Source organism: Anopheles moucheti, chromosome X (genome assembly GCF_943734755.1).
Source record: "Anopheles moucheti chromosome X, idAnoMoucSN_F20_07, whole genome shotgun sequence".
NCBI classification, from domain to species: domain Eukaryota; kingdom Metazoa; phylum Arthropoda; class Insecta; order Diptera; family Culicidae; genus Anopheles; species Anopheles moucheti.
Window position 1 is genome coordinate 7,561,007 of NC_069142.1, and position 25,257 is coordinate 7,586,263.

At 47.3% G+C, this 25,257-nt stretch overlaps 6 protein-coding genes across 8 annotated transcripts; 4 read left to right on the forward strand and 2 right to left on the reverse strand.

Annotated features, from left to right (window-relative positions):
• The first annotated feature begins 641 nt into the window (after positions 1-641).
• LOC128307261 (uncharacterized) lies at positions 642-1,465 on the forward strand. The gene is made up of 2 exons (XM_053045022.1): positions 642-721; positions 795-1,465. The coding sequence occupies exons 1-2, from the start codon at positions 662-664 to the stop codon at positions 1,218-1,220; spliced, it is 486 nt and encodes a 161-aa protein (XP_052900982.1). The 5' UTR covers positions 642-661; the 3' UTR covers positions 1,221-1,465.
• A 369-nt stretch (positions 1,466-1,834) lies between these two features.
• On the forward strand, positions 1,835-21,189 carry LOC128307409 (phosphoinositide 3-kinase regulatory subunit 4). 2 transcript variants are annotated; one of them, XM_053045230.1, is made up of 7 exons: positions 1,835-2,464; positions 2,540-2,720; positions 3,081-3,909; positions 3,967-5,369; positions 5,529-6,868; positions 6,949-7,004; positions 7,152-8,496. In XM_053045230.1, the coding sequence occupies exons 1-7, from the start codon at positions 2,367-2,369 to the stop codon at positions 7,322-7,324; spliced, it is 4,080 nt and encodes a 1,359-aa protein (XP_052901190.1). In that variant the 5' UTR covers positions 1,835-2,366; the 3' UTR covers positions 7,325-8,496. The 2 variants fall into 2 exon arrangements, with proteins under 2 accessions (XP_052901190.1, XP_052901189.1); XM_053045229.1 differs by adding an exon at positions 20,511-21,189 and having other exon boundaries at positions 3,967-6,868; positions 6,949-7,320.
• Positions 13,327-14,641, forward strand: LOC128307412 (uncharacterized). Its single transcript, XM_053045233.1, has one exon. It carries the CDS (start codon positions 13,876-13,878, stop codon positions 14,248-14,250), a length of 375 nt encoding a protein of 124 aa, XP_052901193.1. The 5' UTR covers positions 13,327-13,875; the 3' UTR covers positions 14,251-14,641.
• On the reverse strand, positions 14,882-18,872 carry LOC128307410 (protein halfway). Of its 2 annotated transcripts, XM_053045231.1 has the most exons (5): positions 18,532-18,872; positions 18,245-18,427; positions 16,264-17,321; positions 15,869-16,205; positions 14,882-15,791 (listed from the first exon to the last, which is right to left on the reverse strand). In XM_053045231.1, exons 3-5 carry the CDS (start codon positions 17,310-17,312, stop codon positions 15,249-15,251), a joined length of 1,929 nt encoding a protein of 642 aa, XP_052901191.1. In that variant the 5' UTR covers positions 17,313-17,321; positions 18,245-18,427; positions 18,532-18,872; the 3' UTR covers positions 14,882-15,248. The 2 variants fall into 2 exon arrangements, with proteins under 2 accessions (XP_052901191.1, XP_052901192.1); XM_053045232.1 differs by lacking the exons at positions 18,245-18,427; positions 18,532-18,872 and having other exon boundaries at positions 16,264-17,409.
• Positions 21,190-22,535: 1,346 nt separating the features above from the next.
• LOC128306942 (NFU1 iron-sulfur cluster scaffold homolog, mitochondrial-like) lies at positions 22,536-23,584 on the forward strand. The gene is made up of 2 exons (XM_053044622.1): positions 22,536-22,645; positions 22,713-23,584. The coding sequence occupies exons 1-2, from the start codon at positions 22,575-22,577 to the stop codon at positions 23,473-23,475; spliced, it is 834 nt and encodes a 277-aa protein (XP_052900582.1). The 5' UTR covers positions 22,536-22,574; the 3' UTR covers positions 23,476-23,584.
• Positions 23,493-25,105, reverse strand: LOC128306941 (protein artemis-like). Its single transcript, XM_053044621.1, has 2 exons — positions 24,979-25,105; positions 23,493-24,902 (listed from the first exon to the last, which is right to left on the reverse strand). The coding sequence occupies exon 2, from the start codon at positions 24,849-24,851 to the stop codon at positions 23,634-23,636; it is 1,218 nt and encodes a 405-aa protein (XP_052900581.1). The 5' UTR covers positions 24,852-24,902; positions 24,979-25,105; the 3' UTR covers positions 23,493-23,633.
• Positions 25,106-25,257: the final 152 nt, after the last annotated feature.

Genomic DNA, 25,257 nt, shown 5'->3' on the forward strand with positions numbered 1-25,257 from the left:
CATTATCATCCTGATATCATGAGGTTGAAGCTCTCTACGGAACATCACTGTACAATTTTTTAAATCTTTTAGCTACCTTAGAATTTCTCTTCCCAAGCAGACAGTTTAAGAGCTATTCAACATATTAGAAATAAAACTAGACATGATGGTCTACAGTCCTCAAGAAAAGCGCATAGCTACTCGATTACTATTGTTGTCAAGCAATGTTTGACTTCTTCAGTTTATGGTGTACACATATTATTCTCTTGGCATGTCCGGATGAATATTTTAGCACGCCTATCCAAGCAAGAAGCAGCACTGTTACTATTGACAGACGACCTAATGCTCAGCTGTGCCCCTTTCCTTTATCACTAATCGACTGCAGCGTCTTAGATACAGGTGATCTGTGGGGGGGAAAAAACACTCCCACTGACAACATAGCAACAGCTCATCAAATAATCAACACCGTGAAAGATGGCAACAAACGGAACGGTGCGGAAGTAACGTTCCGATAACCGCCAGCGATAATGCGCCCGCAAACATTCTAACACCCTCGGCATACAGCCGAGGGCTAACCGGGCACTTTCCATGGCATCTGATAAACAACTCGGCCCGGGGTATATGTATTGCCGGTCTGCGAGCTACTGCTGCACATACCTGACCAAACACTCTGCGTGACATAATGAATAGCTCCCTGGCCATTTTTGCCATCATGGCATTCGCCCTAGCGGTAGCCCAACAGGTAAGTTGTCTGACATCGCCCCATCGGCTGCAACAGCAACAGGACACCGTTCTAACATACTCTCTTCCCTTAGCCCGAGGAATCGGCCCTAGCCGGTGGTGCCGTCGGTGGTAACCCGAATGTGGGCCGCCCTTCAACCGGTGGTGGTGGTGGTGGTGGTGGTCCCGTAAATTTGGAGCAGCGTACCGTCGACCAGCAGAACCAATTGCTGGCAACGGCATTCGCCCGCGCCTTCCCGGAAGATACACCTGCCGAATTTCAACCAATGGTGGTAGCACTGTACGTCCGTTGCCAGTCAGAGCTGGACAACTGTGCGGACTTTTTATGGGAAACCCATCTGCTGCGGGAGTACCGCAACTGTGCCATGACACAACGGCGGCTCTGCACGCAAGAGGTGCAGGAACTGCAGGCCCAGCTGCTGGCAATGGCCGATGCGAACAACGAGCAGTTTGAGCTATCCCCGGAAGAGCAGGAACTACTGGCGCAACTTGAATACTAGAAATGGACAGCTGAATCACTCAACTAAAACAGCCACTAAAAGCCACAAAACGAAAGAGCAATTGCAATCTAGTCGATAATGTTTATTGCAAAGCATCAATCAGTCCAGTAGCTAGTAGCTTAGTATTTTATATGTACGAAGGATATTGTAATCAATAACCCACTGTCGAAAACATTAAATACACGAAATTTGATCTTTAATTCTTGATTGCTTTGATCCGGAGTTCCTAAATTTCCATTTGCTTGGAAAAGAAACTTGCTATTTAAAGTAGCCTAAACATAAACAACATTTAGAATGTCCTGAGCACCACAGATATTTTTCATGTTTTAATCGTTACCTAAAAGCGTTATTTGCTGTAACTTTAAAATATTTATTCCAAGTAATGTTCTGTTTAGGTAACGGTTGCAAAATTCGTTAATAAATTCAACTCAAATCTGACATCTCGTGTGCCCATGCGTTGCACCACTAGGCACCTTCAAATGTCAAATGACCGCGAAACGTCAAAACGGCTGCTCGTACCAGCAGCAACAATAGCAAAACAACAAGCCGATAACACAATGGACACGCATTAGCAGTGTGCATTTTCTTTTGTCTCCTTAAACATTTATGGAAGTGGTGTATAGTATTAAAAGTGCAATAATGTTAAGATAGAAACAATTGTCAAGCTGCCGCGAAACGTCATAACGGCTGCTCGTGCCAGCAACAAAACAACAACGAGCTGGTAACACAATGTACACGCACTAGCAGTGTGCATTTCCCTTCGCCCCCTGAAACAAACATTCATACCGTGAAAGCAACGAAAAGTGAAATGATATTAACTTAAAAAAAGCACGATCCCAAGCCAATGTTAGCCTCCCGTTTATCACGCCCCCCAAACAGTGTGCTGTTTGCAAACCCCTCTACAGTGTGCGGTAAGAAAGTGAGAAAAAAAGAAAATAGAAGAAGTGTGTCCGCTGCGGATGCACTGACTCAGCATTGCAGAGGAAAAGAAAGGGGTAATTACAGGGGGGGTGAAACGGTGAAACAAAATTAGGCCAACGGGTGCGGGTGGTTAGGACATCATTCAACCTTCTTCAACAATAAACTTTCGTAGCTGCGTCGTAGCGTGTTGATCGATCTTTTCGGTAGTGAAACACAGGCGTCACGATGGGCAATCAGCTGGTGGCACTAGCTCCATCACAAATCTTCCCCGTGGAACATTACCTCACGGGGACGTTCGAGTTTGAGCTGCAGTTTGAGAAAAGGTAACTTCTCAACCGTGCCATTTCTGGTTTGTTAATGTTAATTCAATTGTTAATCTCACTACAATAACGTTACAGCATGGGCAGCACACGATTTATGAAGGTGGCCAAGGTGAAGGTTGATGAAGGTCCAGCGGTAGTGAAGGTCTTTGTGCGGCACGATCCATCCTTACCGCTGGAGCAACACCTCGACCGTATCGAGTACATCAAGAAGCATCTCGCTAACGCGGTCAACTGTTTACCATTCCAGAAAGTGCTGGTAAACCTATCCAAATCAATGACTACGAATCTAATTTTAATTTACATAAATTCCCAAAAAAAACCCTTTTTTTAGAAGCTTATATTTATAATTTTTTTAGAAATTCATAAATCACAAAGGATTCATTTATCTAAAGAGATTCATTCCGTTTTGAAAATTCAGGGATCTATTCAGGAATATTCTTTAAAAATTTATCAGAACGAACTGCATATTGAAGATTCATACGATTAACGAAAAGTTAACTAAAAATTCCTAATTGAAGATTCGTATGAATAACTCTTATCAAAAGATCCATTAAGCACAACAACTGTTACTCACAACCTTTACACAGCTGCCCGTTTTCTTTCCCCTGTCACACAGACGATGGAAAAATCGTGCCTTATCGTGCGGCAGTACGTGAAGCACAGTCTGTACGATCGCGTATCGACCCGCCCGTTCCTAACGCTGATCGAAAAGAAGTGGATCACGTTTCAAATTTTGTGCGCGTTGCACCAGTGCCACAAGCAGAAAATTTGCCACGGTGACATCAAGCTGGAAAACATACTGATCACCTCGTGGAATTGGGTGCTGCTGTCGGACTTTGCGTCGTTCAAACCGACCTACCTGCCGGAAGACAATCCGGCCGACTATAGCTACTTCTTCGATACGAGCCGCCGGCGTACGTGTTACATCGCGCCGGAACGCTTCGTCCGCTCGTCGAGCGGTGAATCTATACAGCCCAAGGATGGACCACTGGTCGGTGATGGGCAGTACTATGCCGGGCAACTACTGCCCGAGATGGATATCTTTTCCGCCGGTTGTGCACTGCTGGAGCTGTGGACCGAAGGTACGGCACCGTTTGAATTTTCTCAGCTGCTCGCTTACCGCCGCGGTGAGGTGGATCTCGTACAGAAACACCTGGACGGAATCGAGAACGAACGATTGCGGGAGTTGGTCGAATCGATGCTTAGCTTAGACGCGCGCGAACGAAAATCAGCCGAACTCTACTTGGACCAGGACCGCGGTAAGCTTTTTCCGGAATATTTCTATTCTTTTCTCCAGTCGTACCTGCAGATGTTTTCCACCGTACCGGTGGTACCGGCCGATGAGAAAGTTTCCCGCTTGCACAGTGATATTGGGCAGATTATTAAAATTCTCACCGGAAACGAACGCGAACGAACGGTCGAACCAGCGCTAGAAGCATCGGAAAGTGATCGATTGTCGCCGGGTTTTGGGGTATCGCGAACGGCCGCCATGAGCCATGAAGCATCCGACGACGATGGGTTGATACTGATTACGAGCGTCGTAACGTCCTGCATCCGGGGGTTAAGCTTTTGCCGCTCGAAGTTACTTTCACTGGAAATCCTGCAAGCCCTCGCCGAAAACACCACCTCGGAAACGATCCTCGATCGCATTCTGCCGTACATACTGCACCTAGCCCAGGATGCAGCACCCCGGGTGCGTGTCTGTTCGCTCAACACACTCACGCGCTGTCTGCGCATGGTGCGCAAGCTGCCCCGAAGCGATGCGAACGTGTTTCCCGAGTACATATTACCTGCGATCGCACCGCTCGCCACCGACAGCTCGACGTTCGTGCGCATGACGTACGCAAGGAACATTGCCACACTGGCCGACACCGCGGTTAGCTTTCTCGAGCAGTCACAGCACAGCTGCACGTCGGAAAACATGCCACCGCCGCATTACGAGACCGAGCTCAGTGCGTTGCACGAGATGTTACACCAAACGGTACTGTCGCTACTGACCGACCCACAGTCGGCCGTGAAGCAAACCCTTATGACGTCCGGTATTACGCAGCTGTGCGTGTTCTTCGGTCGGCAGAAGGCGAACGACGTCATCCTGTCGCACATGATCACGTTCCTGAACGATAAGGAAGATCGGAATTTGCGTGGGGCATTTTTCGACTGCATCGTCGGTGTCGCGTCGTACGTTGGATGGCACTGTGCACCGATGCTGCTGCCGCTGCTCCAGCAAGGTCTCACCGATCCGGAGGAGTTTGTCATTGCGAAAGCAATCCACGCCACCACGATGCTGATTGAGCTCGGTTTGATACAGAAGCAGGGCACGATCGAGTTTATCGACGAGTGTGCGTGCTATCTCGCCCATCCGAATCTCTGGATCCGGCACGAGGTGGTCGAACTGATTGCGACCGCCGCCCGCATCCTAACCGCGATCGATGTGCAGTGCAAGGTGCGACCCGCGATAGCGGTACATTTGCGCTTTCCACTCATTGAAATCACCTGTCCGGAGCTGCTGCTCGACTGCCTGCTGCCACCGATACCGCGCAACATCTACGACGCGGTGCTGCGGTACGGGCCCGACATTGCGCCACTGGTCGGTGTGCTGTGCGAGCGAAAGATGGCGAGGAATCGCAAGCGCACGACCGAATCGGAACCGGCCCAACCGGTGCAGACATCGAACAGCGATGGGCAGATGGCACCGGCCATACAGCAGCTACTGCGCCGCCTCACCACGGAAGGTTTGACGGAGCAGATCGAAGAGCAACTGCTGGCGATGCGTGCGCACCTGATGAAGCTGCACCACTACAAGCTGGCCGAGATCCGGCACTCGCACCAACCGTCCGGACGGATCGTGCTCGAGTACTATCCGGACGTGATGGGCGAGGTACAGCTTGCGACCGAATCGACGATCGCCCTCACGAAGGGAACATCGGTAAGGCACGGGGCAGGCGGCGGCAGTGGCGGTATGGATGGGCTAACGCCCGGGCTACTCGGCAGTGACCTTACCAAACCCTCCGGTGGTGGACGCACATCGCGCAAAAGCGAATCGGACAGCGCCCAGGACTGGCAGCATATGCTCAGTGCGATTGATTCCCATTCGCCCTCACCGACATCACCGACCGCTAGCGAGCTTACCGTGGCGGGTACGGTAATACCAGCGCCAACGGTAGCCGCCACCGGAGCATCCGTTCCGATGGCCGCAGTAGCTTCCGCCCTTCCGCCAATCGTGCACCATTCCACACCCACCTCCAGCCTGGTGGAGTACAGTCTCCCCGAGCGGACGACCGGCTACCAGGAGCGCATGTCCGATTGTCGGCTGGAAATGGAAGCGCTGGTAGCGAAGTTGCGCACCCGGTTTGCCACGTACCAGCGGCAGCGGGAACTACGCGAATCAAACCAAACGATGCCACCGCTGCCGCCCAGTTGGCACCTCACCGGTACGCTTGTCGCCCATCTGGCCGAACATAAGGCCGCCGTTAGTCGGATGGCCGCACTGAAACCCCACACCGGCTCACTGTTTGCGAGTGCCTCGATCGATGGGACGGTACGGTTGTGGGACTGTAACAAGCTCGATGGCCAGCAGTCGGTGAATCGGTCGAGGCAGTCGTATCATGCCAATACGCCCCTGCATGCGGTGGCCGCCTGTGACGCTGGACAGTCGCTAGCGGTGGCGGGCAAGGACGGTACGCTGCTGCTGCTCAAGATAGACACCAACTCGAGCAAGATGGCACTGCAGCAGGCACGCCACTTTGATGCGGATACACGCTACTCCACCACGACCACGACATCGACCGGTGAGATTGGACCGGACGATGGCCCCGTGGTGGAGATGCATCCGCTCGACCAGGGCGCCCAGAGTGTGATCGTGTACGCGACACTGTACGGTGCGCTTGTCGGTTGGGATATCCGCATGCCGGACTACGCCTGGCGGCTGCAGAGCGATCTACGCAGCGGCGTCATCACCACGTTCTGTATCGATCCGTCCAGCTCGTGGTTGACGGTCGGTACGAGCAGCGGACGGCACGTCTGCTGGGACCTACGCTTTCAGCTACCGATCGCGGAGATCAAACATCCGCACGATGCTCGCATACGGCGCGTTTCGCACCATCCGACGGAATCGTCCTGGCTGGTGTCGGCCTCGCAAGGGAATAGTGAGGTGTACGTGTGGAACATTGAAACCGGTCACCGGCAGCAGGCGTACTGGGCCAGCTCGAGCCCACCGCTCTCGAATAGTAACGCTTCGTCGCATTCGGTCTGTGCGCTGCTGCCCGGTATTAACGATGGCCACCCGTTCCTGCTGACCGGCGGTACCGATCAACGGTTGCGCTACTGGGATCCGGTCAACATCGAAAACTGTGCCCTCGTCGTACCGTCAGCACGGGATTACGCACCACTCAACGTTACGTACGAGTGAGTACTATTATGTTTTTTTCCAAACCCCGAAAAATTGCATTACGCCTTAAACTCGCCTGTAACTCCTATTTCCACAGATCCCGACTAATCGATGGTACGAAAGTAATTTCGGAAATACACTGTAACAACAACAGCAACAACGTACCGCTAAATAACAATAATGCCAATACCAACAGCAACAATAGCAACAACAGTAATAATACAGGTGGCAGTGGTAGTGCCGGTAACAATACCAACACGCAAACCGGCGGTAGCAACATTGGCGCTGGTTCCAGCACAGGCACTGGCTCCGGTGAGCGAGGAACCCGTGCGGATGATGATCATCGCGTTGGGCCGGAAATGCCGGCCCACGGTCACAATGATGTTATCAGCGATCTGCTTATGTGCCGCACGGCGAAGCAAACGTTCGTCGCATCCAGCAGCCGTGATGGAGTGATCAAAATCTGGAAGTAAGTATACCGGCACTAAACCCGCGCATCCTCTAGCAGTTTCACAGGGAAGTATTTGTTAAATTTTTGATATTTCTTTCCTTTTGTTTTGATAATCTATTTTGAGCCCTTCTGTGGCTCACCATCGTGATGTTTTAACTAGCAGAAGCAATAACCTTAATAAGGGAGTTACACAGCTCAGCAATGTTCGAAAAAGTTTTGTTTGTTTATTCTCTGCCATTGTTTGTCAAAGTTTCAGAAGTATATATCTGAAACTTCAATTCAATGTATCGACTATTGTCGAAGATACTTCAATGTATTTAACTAATTCATTTTAGAAAGGTCAGAGTTGCTTATACCGATAACTTTATCTATCTTTCAATTCACATTTGTTGGGAAACACATTTCCTTCTCCGAACCGTGAAAGGGCACCATACCCAAAGTGTGCTCGGTTGAAGTTATTTCTATTTAATATACCGACACATGGCGTTTTGCAAATCCGTGGTCAGTGTCTCTAGAAAATCTGAGAGTGATCGATTAGTTTAAGATTTTCTCTATGATTTTCTTTACCACCATTTCTTATTACACCTAATCCCAAAGATATTGTGCACTCTTTCTAACAAGTTTGCATAACGAGCAAATCTTCTATTCTATGAATATATTCCCTTCAAATGGCAAACATATGGCATAATTGGCACTAAGATTGCTTTATATTTTTATTTTGCATCAAAGCATTCTAAAACTATGCTTATGAAATCCTCAACTTGTGTTGTGTGTACATTACGAAACCACTCCTTTTTGCATATCGGGCATACTTTTTCCCGCAAATAATCTTTGCGTTCTGTTTTTGTTTTATTCGAGCTTCTGAGTGTATACCTCCCCATAATTATTAATTATTACGTACAGGTGATGTTATTTAGGATGCACTACAAACCAATAGCATTGAATTTTGTTTGTGTTGGTGATATTTTTTTTTGTTGTTGTACAAATCGCTAACGTGAACAATTTCGAGCTTTATTGCGTGGTTGCATCCTGTCCTCAGCTTAGGTTCTACGCGAACCATTATATATATTTTATTAATACGAGTATGAGTAATAGTTTTGCTTTATTGATTAGCAAACAGCCGTAAGCTGTTTATTTTGCTATAATCTGCTATCGTGTTATAGGCTATGTCCATTAAAAATGAAACCCATCTTTAATCTGATTGCGATGAATCACGCATCGCAAGAGTATAAGGATGTGTGAGATGACTTTTGTTGTCTGCAAATTTCGTCAAGAATAATATCACAGAAATGATGTGAAAAGAGAGTGGTTGATGGGTCTTGGATAAGACAAAACCGATGCCCAAAACACATCCGGACTATTTGTTCAGCTTCGGGTAAATGCCATGCAAATGGCACACCAAGACCTCAAGAGGTTCTAGTATCTAGTAAGAAGTAGTTTTATGAGGATCGTGATTATTTTTATTTTCCGCACCTAATAGCCTATTCAGCATATATAAAGTTTAATCGAAAACCTCTGGAAAGACTTGCTATCCAAGAAACTGGGAAAAACATGCTACACAGTAGACAAAACAGGCTGGGGTACTTACCGCTATACTATCGAGGAAACAGCAGGCAAGAATATTTGCAAACATTACCACATCTTCACGATTCACTGTTCTGTGGAACGATTAACGATTCAAGACGGTGCACATATGGGGAGATATGTTATTACCCAATCAATCAGTATGCAACGGACGCGTGCCTTTCGCTGTCGCGTGTTGCGTCACAACCCATTCCCACAACCTCCGAGCGCATCCGAGATCAGAGCGACGGGCATTTCATGATGCCTTCCTGTCATCCGGACCCGGTTACGAGAAGAATTGTCTTTGCGCTGCCTGGGGGATTCTACTCTCGGCGTGCCAGAATTTATAGTTCGTTCGGCGGCGTTAGACTACTGGCCGTGAATCATAATGTCCTGTTCTGACGAGCGTTTATGTGCCGGGAATGTCCGACAGACGCGGGGATTTTGAGATTCCCTGTTCTGAGTCGGTGTATCCCGGGAACTACCCAAGGTACGTGCCGGCGTGTGTCTTGAGGTTCTTTGCAGCATGTGCTTGATTGCGCATGCCATCCAACACACCTCGGTGCCCGATGCATTGGTTTTTTTTTGCTTTGAGCACTCTTCCGCTGTTGACATAACCTTGACCGACCTGGCACGATCTAATGGCGTCGAGATCTGTGGCGCGAGAACACTCGCATTTATCACGCTCTTCCAAAGATCGCACTGTGTAGATGTCAAGTCTACGACACGAACCACCCTGAAACTCGTCCTAGAATCGTTTGTGCTACCTTTCCCAAAACTTCCAAGCCCCATTAATTACCGGTGTTGGCGCGTAAATGCCGATCATTAGCTGTTTGCCTGCGATCTCATCTTACCCCCGCACGCGGTTGCAAATCTGGTGGCACCGCAACTGTCGCAGTCCGGTGTAATAAAAATGGCCCCACATAGTGTGTCGTTAACCTAAGCCCGAAAAGGAGATCAGTAATTATGAACGTAACGCCCTCCGTCACCGTGGGCTTTAATGAAGGATTTACTTTGCTCTGCTTCTGTTACAGCGTGGCGAGGTTTCGTGTGCATTACCAGGTTCTGGTTTTTCTCGCCCACTTGTGCGGTACCTTTGTTGTGATGTGTATTTTTTCTATCGCACATTACCATAACCGCAATATGGAGTCCGTTGGTCTAGTTGCGACGGTCGAAGGACCACGTTCCTGCGCCTGGCTCGTTTGATTGCGGTAAAGGCGACTTAGATCTTCCCCAAAACCGTGCGCTAGATGCTGGAATATGTTGACCTCCGCCATTAAGACCAGACGCACCCAAGAACCACCCTTTTGTCGGGAGTCGGAGGTTCGGGCAGGCGCTATTAGAATGTACATTACGCGGCGAGTTTTAATGCTGTTTACAATGCACCCTGAGGGGCTCGTACCGACTCGGCTGTGACCGGTAGCACCGGTATCGTAGACACCGTGCGGACGACCTAACCATAAAGCCTATCCACGTTACGGGGACGCATGAGCATTAGCTAACGAATTGGGAACCGGTTTCCGTTTTGATTTATATATTCTTTTTTTCTTCTTCGTTTTTGTTAATGCACTCTCACAATGATTCGTGCACGTGCAAGTGCGCCCTTTCGCTTGTGCGCGTCGGCAGCATGGATACGATGGCACAGGCCTTATACTAGTTTAGCCTCACCAACCCTCCTTCGCGTCGGTTACGCTATTTTTAGACCGCCCGGTACCGAAAAGGGCGAAAGGAAAATCGCCCAGTGCCCATGTTGGTAATGCGAACGCTTACGGAGCTGCATCAGTTACCGTCGGTCGTAATCTGGTCAAGATGGTGCATTACTTTGGCAGCCACTGCTGGATGTTGCCCAGCATCACACTATCATGCAGGTCAGAGGGTGATGCGCACCGAAACGGTGACCGTGAAACAGCTGGTCGTTCGTTCAACTGACCAGCGTCATTTTGAAAAGACGATCGACAGCAGTATCTGTGGCCGTTCTATTATGCGGTGCGATTATTTTATTTGTCGTGTTTATTAAACCGCTAGCAGTAAAAGTCAAGGACTGGTCACTCAGTGCTCTCTGGAACTCTCCGGGGCGGATGAAAACAGCAAAAACATCAGCTCCACTCGGAAGTCATCAGTAAAATAGCGTGACCAAAACGCAGTAACAGCGTGCGTGCAATGCGACTCATTTTTCGGATGTTTAGTGCCTAAGATGGGAGGGGAGTAGTCCTTTCCGAGTTCCCACAACCGCGAACCATGCACCATTATGCTGCACCGCTATTTTGCACCTGTTCCGGTTGGAAAGATTTCCACTTGACCAGGGGGGAGAGGAGAGGAAACACGCTGTTGTGGCGTGTGTGAAATCCCTTTCTCTTTTACTTGAGCCGCGTGTTATCATTTCCGGCGGCGAGCCGAGATGAACGGTTTCAAGGGCAGGTTGTTGAACATTACCGTCTACTTATCACTCTCATCCTCGATCAACAACATCATCTTCATGGTGGCTGGTGGACGGTATGTTTTTGTTGTTTATGTTTTTGTGTGTGCTGTTTATGTTCCGATTTGTTGTTTTCAACACCAGTTACGATCGCCAATGTTGTGTACAGCTCGCTGTGTTTAACAATAATTTCAATGGTGGAGTGTTTTAATTGATTCATAACAGAAATGGAGATTCCCTCCAGATATTGGGAGTTTCGATTAAGAATTCTATCAATTATTGTTTGCCGAAATGATTTGACAATATGAACTTATGTAACTAACCTAAACCTAATGCTGAAGTCTAATTTAGGTCTGAGAAAAGACAACTTAGACAAGAAGGAAAAATCAATTGGACATAAGGAGAGATAAAAGCACGAATTGCACCCAGTAAAGGATCTCTACGTCCTACTGCAATGATTCATTTAAGTATGAAGTAGATGTAGAGATCTAGGAATATCCCCGAGATCCTTCAGTAATTCCATAATGCACGACTCATCAACACGCAGACCTGAGTACAAATCTCAACTGGACAATGTAGTTCTCTTTACGAGAGAGGAAGGAAGATTCATTTCAGTATGAATCATTCATACAACTAGACGTCACATAGATATTTAGGAATATCCCCGATATCCTTCAGTAATTCCCTTCTCAATTGGACAATGTACTTGTATGTATATGACCTGAGGTGACTCACCTGATCCAATGAGCTGAATGACAGGTGTACATGGAAGGTGTCTTTGTAAGGCAGTGTATTGTCTAATATTCTAATCACCTTACTAATTCCTTGGGGCAAAGTTCCCACTGAAATCCGGATGAACATCTCACATTGTCCATTTGAGTAACATCTCAAAGACTCTGTTACATTGGTGAAGTCACCGAAGTTATCACCAAAACTGCCTTTCTTCCTCCAGCATGATCCGCAATACCAGAAACCCTTTACGAAGTTCACCATTAGTGGGCTGGAAATGGAAAAAAAAGCTATCTGGGCAAAGTAGAAACATCAACCAAAAACAAAAAGGAAAATGGCAAACCCCAAGAAGCAACAAACGGTGGGGTTCCAGCTAAAGGGGCACATTATGGCGAACGAATGAAATGGCATTCCGCGCGTACGGGCCCCCGCCGCGTGTGCGATGCAACCAACCGAACGGTGCATTTCCTCATGCCACTCTGTGTGTGTGTGTATGCTGGTCTTGGGTCTCCCACCGCGTCCCTGTTTGCCGACACGCCATTTCCTCGTGAACCAGCTTACGGGGCCAGTGCCAGTTTCGGTTGGTGGCTGGTTTGGCACGGAACCCTTATTTCTGCCCATTGCGTTGATGAATTGAAGTACGCGCGCTCGCGGCTTGTTTTTGTCTGTGTATCGGCTCCGGAATCAAACCATCTTGGCTGCTGCAGCTACGAAAGCGTTTCAAACAGATGCAGGTGCAGTGTGGGTGAATTTGTACTCAAGAATTTGCTTTCAAGAGTCATCACCACATGGTGAAGAGATAGAACCTGATCGAGGTGTGCGGAAGTGAAGATTACAACTTCCGGGACAGGTCGACGCAGGTGTGACTCTGCATCCCAGAAGTCGAACGAAACGCACTCGCAAGAACAGCTGATTGGAGGAATTAAAGCAAACGAGTGAAAATGGCATGCTGCAGAGATGAGGTAGAACCAGCAAGAGAAGGATAGAATTAAGAAAAACCTGATCCTAACGGCGTCTCTGCACGGTTGTAGCGGTGTCGACCTCTGGCAAAGTGCGTCGGGTAACTCCCTGGTCACTGCACTGTTCGCGACTCAAGGTCATTGCGACGCAAATCGTCACCGCACGCAAGAAACAAGAGCAACGTCTGATGCTGTGACGCACCTACTGGTAAAGCGTGTGCGAACTCTGCCCCAAAAGGATCGTGCCGGGATTCTCCACCGCGCGGTCTCCAATTCTGCTGCGAGCGCAGCCATTCGGAGAGAGAGAGAGAGAGATTGTGTTGTGATAGAGAGAGGCATCCACTTGATCATCACATCCCTATAAAAGCACACCGCCACAACGGTTCATTCGTGCAGAGTAACGTCTATAGTTCGTGCGATTAGAAGAACAAACTGAAGTAGACTGTGAACCAACAACCGGGCCCAGCATTCAGAACGATTTGTTTGGTGACGAGAGCGATCAAAAACAAAGCGTGAAAATCAGCTTTATTACACCATTCCGTGCTGCTGCTGTTGGTGTGTTTCCTACTGCAATCAAAGCTATTTCAAATTAGCGCCCTTCGAGTTGTTTTTACGGCTTCTGTGTTTTCTGCTCGCTTGACGATCAACCGCCAGATCAACCGCAAAAAATATAAAAAGCTTTGCTCGGATGTTTAGCGTGCGGCTGTGATAAAAAAGAAACAACAGTACGATACAGCAATTCGTCGTCGTGCACAGGTGTGTGAGGTGTGTTACCTTCCATCGACAACGGTCGTGAACCAAGGGTGTGAAGCCGTCGCTAAACAACCGTAACTGACAAGCCTCCGTACGGTTAGCTTGCTGCTAGTGTTGATCGGAAGGTCGGAACTACCTTTATATTCACACAAAATGTACACGGTCACCTCAGTCAGGAGGTTGGTGGTGATGGCCATGCTGGTCGTACTGGTGACGCTACTACAGTGTCCCACACCCTGCCAATCGTCACCGGTCATGCTCGACAAGCTGTTCGGATTTGCCGCCTATCAACCGACCTACTCCGGCGGCGGTTACGGTGGCAACCAGTACGGTTACTATGGTGGAGGCGGTGGTAGCAGCAGCACCGGCACCGGGTACGGTGGTCATCACCGTGCAACGGCCACCTCCGGTCACAAGCGGCAGGCGAAGGGACGCGACTACAAGGACATCTGCCGGGTGGTGAACCCGGCACCGTACGCCCTGCCCGGGAGGGCACCGTACCCAGCGGCACCATTCTGCCCATACTAGCGTATTAGATTAGGAGTTTGGTTTGATTAGGATTAGATAAGATAGTTTATAAAGCCGGAACGAACCAAGTTTACCTGTGGGGACCAAGGCAGGGTAGGCAAAGCTAGATGTACTTACGGCCCCCTTCCAAAACGCCCAACTCGCAACCGCAAGATGTCGTTAAAGGATGAAGCATTTTAACTGCTACACTTGTGCGAACAAAGTATGCGAATCTTTTGTTGTTTACAGCTAAAGCACTCTTTGCAATAAACAGTGGCAGATATTATTGAACTTTATGTTTCAGAGAAATACAAAGTAACTCAAGAATGAAGCTTAGCTTTTGAAAGAAACCATTTTTTCAAGGTTAATGAAGACGGGGCATTACGAAATGTTACTAACGATAAATTAAATCTTCGAGAGCTTTTGAAAGAGTAGGTCAGACCTTCTGCAGCAAAAAAAAACATATAAAAATTCTAGTAAAACTTCTAGCAACTTCAGATGTAAGCTTACGTATACGTTCGCGAGATTGGTTTATGCTTTCTGAATGTTCTTACTGATTGAAGTTCACTAGAATAGACATTCGGAGCTAACTCCATGGAAATCGAAGATGTTTTGAGCAGTAACACTGCAACACAACAACTACATGTCAAGTTACATATTACTTTGTTCTATATTTTTGCATCCTTCGATCAAATGAGAAAGGCACGTGCAATATCACTTAAGCTTAGCTAAACTTTAGTTATACTTGAAATGAGAATATATCATGCTAATATATTTCGTTTAAAGACGGATGTATGGTTTTTTTTAAACTTATTACGACGCATACTAATATCGAAAATAGGCGTAGCAAAGAGGGATAAAAAGGGGGTTACGTATAGGCATCGCCCGCAGAAAACCCCATTTTGTGTGTTTTCTTTATCACAGTTGATGAGAGAAACATTTGAAAGAGAGTTTTTAAACAACATCGGTCTATAAACATTCGACACCGCTTTCATTGAATTGTGCTCGGCCAGGTTTACCTACTCGCACAAACAATCGCACGGCAGCTTGGGCATCTTGTTGGCCGGCCACGGTAGGTAGCCGGCGGTCTTGAACACCCAGTAGTCGTACGACACCTTGCAGACGAGTGCCAGCAGCAGCAGTATCTCGGTCGCAATCAGATAGTAGATGTAGTCGGTCCAGTCGTGCTGGGACTGGCACAGCTTGCTCTCCTGTATCGTCACCAGCTGCGGCAGGTTGGTGTTGCCCTCGCAGAAGATGTCCTCGTGGTCGGGTACCTGCGCCTTGCGGCTGAGCAGCCAATTTTTAAAACCCTTCGCCGCGTTACAGTCGCACGTCATCGGGTTACCCTCGAGAAAGATGTACGAGCCGAGATCGAGCGATTTGGTGAAGATGTACGATTGGACGGTCTTTAGCTTGTTGCGCCGGATCGAGAACAGCGTGAAGCGGGAGATAAAATCCATACCCTCCAGGTCGCTCAGCGAGCTGATTTGGTTGTCGTCCGCGTGCAGACGGAGCAGTGACTGGTACGGCGGTGTATTTAACGCCTCCAGGCTGGTTATCTACGGTGGAGCGGTGAAATGATTAGCAAAACTCCTAATTAAACCGCTAAAATCTCACAAGGAACGCAGTAATTTACATTGTTGTTGGAGATGTTGAGCGTTACCGTCCCGGCTGGTAGTCGATCGGGGAACTTGGTCAGCCCGAGCCCGGTACAGGCGACACGCGTGGTGATCGTTTTACGTTCCGTATTATTCAGATCGAAGTTTAACCTATCCAGCTCGCAGGTACAGTTCTCCGGACATTCGTCCTGCACGCGCTGTATCGTTTCGAGCTGATGCAGCGGCAAACTGTCCGTCGAGTTAAACCAGTTGAAGGTGCGGTTCGTTAGGCAGAAGGTTGATTCCGGATCCTTAAACTTGACTCCACTTTTAAGCGATTCCAGCAGCGATTTACACAGCATCCCAACGTTACCACTGTGGAAAGCGAAACATTAGCTAAAACACACAACCCCAATAAACCCGACAACCTTACCGTATATCGAGCCGGAACTTCCCGTTTGTGGACGGTATGGTGGACAGATTGTTGTACGAAAGATCAAGCATGGTGAGGTTACGCAGCTCGCGAAAAGCGCGTGGCTCTATTTCACTAATGTTGTTGTTGGACACATTAAGGCAGACGGGCGATGAGAACCGGGCAAACGATGTGCTAATGCGCTGTATCGTGCCGTCGGTAATGGCGAGCGATAGTAGCGTCTTGATGTACCGATTCGACACATTCAGTGCCAGCTCGCGCACGGTCACATTGCGCATATGTAGATACTTCCAGCTGGCCGTTTCCGGTGCGTTTGTGACACACCCGATCGCTTTGTTAATGTCTGTTACGTTGCAACAGTACAGGGCGGCTGGTACGAGCGGATCGATACTACACTCACAATCGCCACTCCTTCTTTCCGCGCAGAGTTCGGGTTGCGCGTGGTAACATTCGATTGACGGTGTGGCTGGAACGGTGCGCGAATTGCTTGATGTGGAGGTGGCTGGCGGAACACCAACAGCATTCGGTGCGCTAGTGGAAGTTGTCGTAGTGGACGTTTGGGTCGTGATCGTACTAGACGTGCTGGACGTAGTGGTCGGTGGCACGGTGGATGAGGTCGTGACCGCGACCGTACTGGTGCTGGTTGTTGATCCACCGCTCGAGGAAAGGGTCACACCAGAACCACCGATCGGTACGGAAGATGAGACCGGTGAGCTACTGGATGCCATCGGAACCGTAGCAGATGGTTCTGTAGCTCCATTGCCGTCACTTCCCGGTTGGTGGTCGATATTGGGCAAATTGGTTGGTTTCGAAACACCTGCAGCCCCTTCGAGAATTCCGACGGAAATTGGTGGCTCACCAACGGCCATATGCATCGGAGTCGTCTGGTCAGCTACATGGGACAGTAGCGGTGGTATATCGGTGTACAACACATTCGAACCAGCAACGTTATCACCGACAATGCGGCCTGCGACCTGCAGTGACCATTCCGGAACGGTGACACCTAGCACAAGCAGCAAAACGGCCACATTTCTTTGCGCGTGTCCCATCACAAGTGTCTAAAATGGGTAAAAGGATGATTAGGACCAAATGCTATTCAGACCGTTTCGACGTAAGTTAGACTAACTATTCAGCAGCGAATAATTAAAGATCAAGAATAACCAAAAATGACAATCCAAGATCACTGAGATAGCAGTTATAATATTATCGGCCAAGTCGCCAAGCAAACCGGCAAAGAGAGCTGAACAACTCCTTAATTAGTCTGTACTAATGTTGTGTATTATGAATCTTTTTAGCAGAGTAGATATGAAACTTTAATTTCAAAATAATCATGAAACTAATTAGATTTATGAATCCCCAAAGATTCATAAATCCTTATAGATCTATAAATCACCTAAGATTCAGAAGTACATTGTATGTAAGAATTTTTGTTCTGATGAAATTATCCTAGTGCTACAAGCATTCGATTGTTTAGGTTAATTGAACATAGTTAATTTTACCAGTAGCTATCCTAGTTTATAATTCTCAGATTACCATTAATAGGGATGAATGAATCCGTAGGATTAACGTAGGTGGGGAAAATCTCCCACCATGATTATACAAGTATCATACTGTCGGGAATAAAACCAGTTTGCCTGCACCTCGTAGTTTTATTGCGTGACCTATAACCGGACCGTTGTAGCTAATAAAACAATAAATAACACTTTCCTTGCTAATAACGGTTAGTTGTATAATAACATCCGACTGACACCATTGTCGTTTTCGTCTGTTTGCCATTACTAGTAGTAAATTACGATCGTTAAGGCAATATAAAAAGGGTTGAATGCACACCTTTAAACAAAGGTAAACATCCTGCAATTAGCGCAGCACTACACGTTGTTGTCGCGTGCCAATTTATCGCATCTGCACGCGCGCTAACTGATGCTAATTTTATTACCAATCGCAGAACGGTTATTGGATCGCTTTGCCATCAATTTCTTACCGTAAACAGATGAACAGGTGATAACAAACAGCAGAGGTGTGTGTTTGTTCCTGTAGAAGCAATTCTTTTGCCGGTAGTGATTCTGAAATAAAATGAAACTTTCTAATGCTGCATCACAGCCGGAAGTAGTAGCAGCAAGGTGAGCGAAACGGAACGTATGACGACGTCATTTCACAGGCCGAGCTAAAAATGGATAACGCGTTACCATTAGTTTGCCATACAGAGAGTTCTCGAAACCGAAACATTCTCTTTGTTAAATTGCTACCTTTTGCATTTCTTTTACTTACTTCTCCTGCGGGATGTATTTAAAAGATATGACGAGTACTGGCGTATCGGTAAAGCAGGTTGCTTTGATTGTAGTCTCAGTGTTTATTTTTCGGTCCAATATCCCCAACCCAAATTGCTTTGATTGCAGCGAATTGAATTTACATAAAATATAAAACCAAAACAACCTGTCTGATCCAATTTGACAGATCGCTCTACGCAGCACTTGTTTTAATATAACTCAGGGGTGTCAAAGGTACCAGGAGGGAAATTTAATGCTTAGAAACAGGTTCACGTTATTTTACACGATTGTTGACACACTTCTATTGTTTCTTTTGAATATGCACCTCACCTAGAAGCACCTTTCAACATGATATATCTAAATAAAAGTGCTAAATTATGCACATTCGTAAGTCCTCGTTTGACAGTCCTGAGAAAGCAATAGAAAAAATGAAACGATCTTCAAATTGATATGCCTTATCGCACTTCACTGAACGGCTGAGATGAAATAAACGTTTTCATCAGGCAAGATGATGTGTCCATGTCCATCGCGTAATAGCGTTCACATTCGCTTCACCATCATACTCTATTTCTAGACCAAATATCTTCAGCAAAAACCACAACGGATGATGCACTCGACGGACAACATTCCAACAAACCGTTCGAAACGACACTTTGGTTATTGCTCGTGGCAGCTTACAAAGACTTCCTTACAAAAATACCGCACCGAAGGCAACGACTTTCGCGGTAAGAATGCTCCAGCTCGGGCTCGTTCGCCAACGGAAGAGGACCGCATTACAAGCGGTTGCTTATCGATCCAGGCCCAACCCTAAGCTTGAGTATTCCAAAACCCCAGCCTCGGCTGATGTTTGCTTTTGCCGTATCTTTTCTGCTGTTGTGTTGTCTGCTGCTTACCTATATCACCCCCACGGTGAAGTTAATTATGTTGTCCGTTGGCGGTAAGCGTGTTGACTTTGAATCATATTTATAAAAATTGTTCTCCCAATAAGGAGGGCTGATGTTGCGTAAGCAAGTGTTGGCTTTCTTTGCAAACATCATTCTCCTGATAATAACTCTAAGAATAGTATCGCCTACTAGCTTGGGAAGGAAAGAGTTAAATGCGCAAACTACAATTCATCTCAAATAGTGGTTTGAAATATCTATTCCAAATATGATCCTCAAAGAATTCCTCAAGGGAGCTTTAAGTCAAGGCCACCCGTAACGACACTTACAAAGTGTTCTCCTTCAAACAATTGTTATCTAGAAATGAGGTACATCCAAAGCCTAACGGTGTGCTGCACCGTCGAGCATACATGGGAATTCTTTACAGCATTTCCTCAATGCCTTTCACGTCAGTTGTTGTCCTTCTAAACCAAAAGCGGCATTTGTTCTCAACCATTTACGGTATGTGAAACAGTTTACAGCATGCCATAGATCTGTTTCGGAAGCTTATAAACGAGCGTAAATTGGTAAAATCACGTTAGTTAGTAAATCCTAACGACCTGCGAGTGCATCTGTGATCTGTGCGTGAAGTTAAAATGAGTTTAGTTAGTATATTGAAAAAAGAAATCAAATGACTCTTCTACCAAAAAGTTAAGGTTTGTTGGTTGTTCAACGAAGAACTTTGTGCAGTTGAAAATATCAACTAACAAGAAGAATGTTCTTAAAAAGGCCAATATATCGCTATAATGTAGCAAGGCAGAATATTTATTTGAAATGGAATGAATCGGCTCTAATCCGACCGTTTGTTCATCGAGTCGTATTATCCGTGCCTTTGAAAACGTAATTTCCTTTTAACCGGGTTGACAAACAAACACACCCAAAATGACATTCACGTCAAGGACTCTGGCTTTTGTTGTTGTTTGCCTGCTTGCTGCTGTGAATTGTTACTCATTTCATGTAATTAGCGCAATAGATTAGTTTGTCGAAAGGTACTAACGAAAGGTGAACTTCTTGTAGGAACTTTGGCTGATGTGAATTTTGTGTCTGGTTTCATTTCTAGCGCGCATCCATTCGGTTCGGAACGATCGGGTGGGCACGATGACGTCCCCGGTGCAGGCCGAAGCACTGCGGGCATCCGAGACGGACGGTTCGAAGTTGTCGACGATGGTCGGGCAACAGCTCGATTATCTGACGCGGACGGACGAACCAAGCCACGAGGTGACCCGGTTGGATATTCTGCTCACCTTCATCTCTATCCTGTTTCGTCTGATCAGCATCAGCCTGACGCTGCTACTTTCCTACGAATACTACCGGCTGGACCGCAAGGTTTACTTTGGACTAACGCTAATCGGGCTATTCATTCCCGCCATCATTACCACCCTGCTAAGCCTGCTGATGTATTTGGACGATACGCGTCGGAAGCGCCGGGAACGGGAGCCCTGCTGCAGTACGCTACTCTGCATCGTGGTGATGCCGTTTTTCTGCCGCTACTGGCACTCGTTGCGACTATCGTGGGCATGCTATGCCGCGAAACGGCGCCAAGATTGGACCGGTCAGAAGCGCGCTTACGAGCTGTTGGTGCAGGAGGACAGTGATGTTGCGCTGTTGCGTATCTTCGAGTGTCTGCTTGAGGTGACGCTGCAGAAGATCCTTCAGCTCACCATCGTTCTATCAACCGGACCCGTCACCGTGCTGCAGATGCTATCAATCATCAGCGCGATGGGTAGTATCGCGTGGTGCATGGCGTCCCATTATCGGTGTGTGCGCTTCGCCCGTCTCGACAAACGTCACATCCCCTGGTCCGGTACGATCGTACACATCGCGTGGCAGTTTTCCGTGACGGTGGCGCGCGTACTTGCCATCGCGACGGTCGCGAGCGTGTTCCCGATCTACACCGCGTTAGGATGTGCCGCGCATGCCGTCCTGATGGCGATTTGGGTGTTTTGCTACGAACGTCCACGCTTCTGCGGTGACTCCATCGCACAACGCAGCCTACTCTCCTGTGCCTTCGGGACCGTGTTCATCTTCAACTATATTCCACTGCACGAAGGACCGACACGGCTACGCTACACGCTGTTTTACGCGGTCTGCTTTCTCGAAACGGTTGTGTGTGGCGTACTGTACGCAATGTTCGTACGCAACGCAACGATCAAGCGTTCGATTTTGTGGACGTACTTATTAAGTTCCTTCCCGACCGTCACGTTTTTGATCGGCATATGTCTGATGGTGGTGTTTTATCGCTACTGTCACCCGAACATTACCTCACGCCAAATGGAGGCCAGAACCACCGAGTGAATCTGCATCAAGGGGTCTGCAACCAAAGAATCTACAGACGCGTTACGGAATAATGGGAGAAATATATCACCGTTGCACAGAGGCCGCTTTAACCACTACTCCCCGAATCGGCAAACGGAACAAACTTGAAGACTGACTAGCCAGAATAACCAGAGAAATTGAAAGTTTTTTATACATTAAGATAAGTATCGTAAATCATGTAACTTATCCAGTGTACATATCGTTAGAAAGTTTGTAAAGAGTAGTATTATCGTTTAATACCGTCACCACCACAGTATGTAGTAGATGTAGGAAATTTGTTATCTTAATCTTTCTTTTTGAAAATGAAGTTATAGATTAAGAGATTAAACTGGCGTTAGATTAGAATGAACGACTCCGAATCTTTCTTCCAGATATTTTTTTGTTCTCAAATGTTCAGGTATCTTCAAAGAATCTATATTGTGAGAGTCATATTATCACTGACGATTTGTTGGGATTTTGGAGCATCGCAATGAATCTTTCATTATGAACAACACGTTTCAATACAATTTTATTAATCTTTATAAAATACGTTAGGGGTTCCTAAGTCAATCCTTTCCTATGAAAAAGTAGCTAATAAACCGCAAACAGAAAATTTTAAATTCAAATAAAAGTCTTTGGGATTTGCCTGTAATTTTACAACACGATCACGAGGGTGGCTAGCTGTGGCACCTCTCGTTCGCTATGAGCACACAAACGAAACCTTCTGTATATGAGCGAAACGTCAAAATTACGACTGATGGGAATATCATAACAAAACAATCGTAATCATTTTCGGCATCGCGCGATTCACCTGCGGGAGAAGAGAAACATGTTGCAAAGCACGAAAAATCTTGTCTGGAATTTGCGTTCGGTAACCAGAATCGGTTATGTTCGTTCGGCGTAAGTTGTTCTATTAAACTATTGATTTTAAATAGTGCTTTTAATAAGACAGGGGTTTTTGTTCCAGTAATTTCCTCACCAGCAAAGCACCGTACAGCACACTGATGGTTGCACACAGGAAAAACAATCTTCTGCACACGGTAGATGGGAAATTGATGCCACACAGCGTATGGAGAAGGGGCATGTTTATCCAGACACAGGACACACCGAACCCGGACAGTTTGAAGTTCCTGCCAGGAGTGTCCGTGCTTGAGAAGGGACAAACTATGGATTTCCCAACCGTGTCATCGGCCCAGTGTAGCCCACTCGCAAAGCTTCTGTTCCGCGTCGAAGGTGTCCGGTCGGTGTTCTTTGGCAGTGAATTTGTAACCATCTCCAAGCAGGAAGATGCCGAATGGCGCATCATCAAACCGGAAGTGTTTGCCGTAATAATGGACTTTTTCGCGTCCGGATTGCCGGTGGTAACGGATGCAAAGCCCAACCCGGACACGCAGTTCAACGAGGACGACGATGAAACGGTGCAGATGATTAAGGAGCTGCTCGATTCGCGTATTCGCCCGACCGTGCAGGAGGACGGTGGCGACATCATCTTCGTGGGATTCGATGACGGGGTAGTAAAGCTGAAGATGCAAGGTTCCTGCTCGTCCTGTCCGAGCTCGATCGTTACGCTGAAGAACGGTGTGCAAAACATGCTGCAGTTTTACATCCCGGAGGTGGTATCGGTCGAACAGGTGACGGACGAGGTGGACAAGATAGCGGAAAAGGAATTTTCCCGGCTGGAGAAACAGATTCGCCAGAAGGATGAACCGACGGCGGAAAACAAAACTTAGTCGAGTCAAGATTTAGAACAGTTGTGAATTCATTTTGATTATATTTCGCTTTAGCTTAGCGTATCTGGTTTTGTAATGTAATGAGGAAATACAGTAATTAACAAAAGGAACATAATACTACTAGATGTACTGATTAGGTGGCTCAATCCGAACATTTGTCAACAGTATCTGGCCGTTTTCGATGGCGGTGACATCGATTCATCGCTGTCCTCCTTTGCAATAGCACTTTGCTCCCAATCATCCGGCGGTTCATTGGATGCACTAGCACCAAAATCGATGTTCGGCAAGGTATAAACTGCTTCCGTTTCATCATGTACGTTCTCTTCCATCTGACATCCATCATCGGGTGATAGCAGCGAATGAAGGTATTGCTTCTTCCGAGTAGCATCCGTTTCATCCGCCACAACATTGAACCGAATGTCTTTTGCTTCAGGCTGAAAGCTGCGTAAAAACTCTACCAGCTCCATACTACTAGCATGCGACGAGTAGCAAACAAACAACAGATTCTTTCTGCCCTCCGACCAAAATGGATCGTCACGCTTCAGATTGCGCCACTTTCTTGCAGACGGCCGTATCAGTAGTACGTGTTTAGGGTTCGCCTTCTCTATACGGCAGGATATTTCGCCCCGCACCGTTTTGCCGTTGCAGGCGTGTACGCGTGTACTCATCCGATCGTCGGTAAAAACGTCTTTAAGCATTTCAAAATGGTTGTACGTTGCGCGCTGGGCCTCATAGATGTGTATACGGTGGTGCAAATGTGTGTACAGTTGGCGAAACAATTCCTCCGTACCGTACGTTGCTGCTGGCCACAGTGACACGATGTTGCGCTGGTCGGCTTCGAGCCACTGCGTACAGATCGCTATGATGCGGTTTATGCTCTCTTGGCGCGTCGGAAAGTACATATATTCCCTTTCGAGGAAGGTTGAGTCGAGATAAATGATTCCGGGCTGGATGCGATCCTGCTTTATAACGGCCATACTGTCGGCAGATGGCCGGAAATCTCCCGTGTACAGCACGCGGACGGTTTTTGTCTCGAAGTAAAACATTACCGAACCGGGACAATGTTCCGCTGGTACGGTGCGTACGCACAGCTCGTACGTACTCTCACCGGTCGGTGCGGTGATTAACAAGGTGATTCGCTCACTGGACGGTAACAGGTACACGGTTTCCTTCGGGTAGCGATGACCGATGATGACCGCCGAGTGAGGGCTCATATAAAGCGTACCGGGCAGTGGCTGGCTCGTAGACAGCCCTTCCATATGATCCGCATGGCAGTGCGAGAGGAAAAACACTCTGGCCCGGTCCCGTACCGTCTCATCGAACCGATCGATCCCAATACCGGGCAGCTCGGGAATATAACCCGGAAAAGTACTCATTTCGCTGATGGTTGCACGGGCTGGCTGATATTAGAACGGAGCTGGCAGAAACTACGGAAGAGACGAATGTTTTAAAAGGTTTTGAAAAGGTTTATCGACGATGGTTTCGTTACGAATTTGAACTCACTACCAAGTCGACCGGGTGTCGTGGTTGAAAAACCTAGAATGACAGCAGCAGAAGCAGTTTGGGGCGAGTATGTTTTTGGGGCGAGAATTGAAATTCAAAGTTAACAGAATTGAGTGGTTCACATCCAGGAAAATGTTTCTTCAAAGGCTGATTTTATGTTTAATTTAATTAACTCTATTTTGACGGCCAAGGGCCAAGGTAAAGCTTGATTATAAACTCAAATTTGAACAAAAAATCGACAAAAAAAAATTGTCCTCGGAGCGGATTATAAACGTTCCC

Bases quoted from the DNA above. Each gene is read 5' to 3' on its own strand.
- LOC128307410 (XM_053045231.1), bottom strand. From the start codon at position 17,312: ATGGGACACGCGCAAAGAAATGTGGCCGTTTTGCTGCTTGTGCTAGGT. The intron at 16,206-16,263 runs GTAAGGTTGTCG...CGCTTTCCACAG, and splicing joins AAGTTCCGGCTCGATATACG to TGGTAACGTTGGGATGCTGT. The intron at 15,792-15,868 runs GTAAATTACTGC...GCTCCACCGTAG, and splicing joins TCAACATCTCCAACAACAAT to ATAACCAGCCTGGAGGCGTT.
- LOC128307409 (XM_053045229.1), top strand. From the start codon at position 2,367: ATGGGCAATCAGCTGGTGGCACTAGCTCCATCACAAATCTTCCCCGTG. The intron at 2,465-2,539 runs GTAACTTCTCAA...ATAACGTTACAG, and splicing joins GAGCTGCAGTTTGAGAAAAG to CATGGGCAGCACACGATTTA. The intron at 3,910-3,966 runs GTGATCGATTGT...TGAGCCATGAAG, and splicing joins AGCGCTAGAAGCATCGGAAA to CATCCGACGACGATGGGTTG.
- LOC128307412 (XM_053045233.1), top strand. From the start codon at position 13,876: ATGTACACGGTCACCTCAGTCAGGAGGTTGGTGGTGATGGCCATGCTG.
- LOC128306942 (XM_053044622.1), top strand. From the start codon at position 22,575: ATGTTGCAAAGCACGAAAAATCTTGTCTGGAATTTGCGTTCGGTAACC. The intron at 22,646-22,712 runs GTAAGTTGTTCT...TTTTTGTTCCAG, and splicing joins ATCGGTTATGTTCGTTCGGC to TAATTTCCTCACCAGCAAAG.
- LOC128306941 (XM_053044621.1), bottom strand. From the start codon at position 24,851: ATGAGTACTTTTCCGGGTTATATTCCCGAGCTGCCCGGTATTGGGATC.
- LOC128307261 (XM_053045022.1), top strand. From the start codon at position 662: ATGAATAGCTCCCTGGCCATTTTTGCCATCATGGCATTCGCCCTAGCG. The intron at 722-794 runs GTAAGTTGTCTG...CTCTTCCCTTAG, and splicing joins CCCTAGCGGTAGCCCAACAG to CCCGAGGAATCGGCCCTAGC.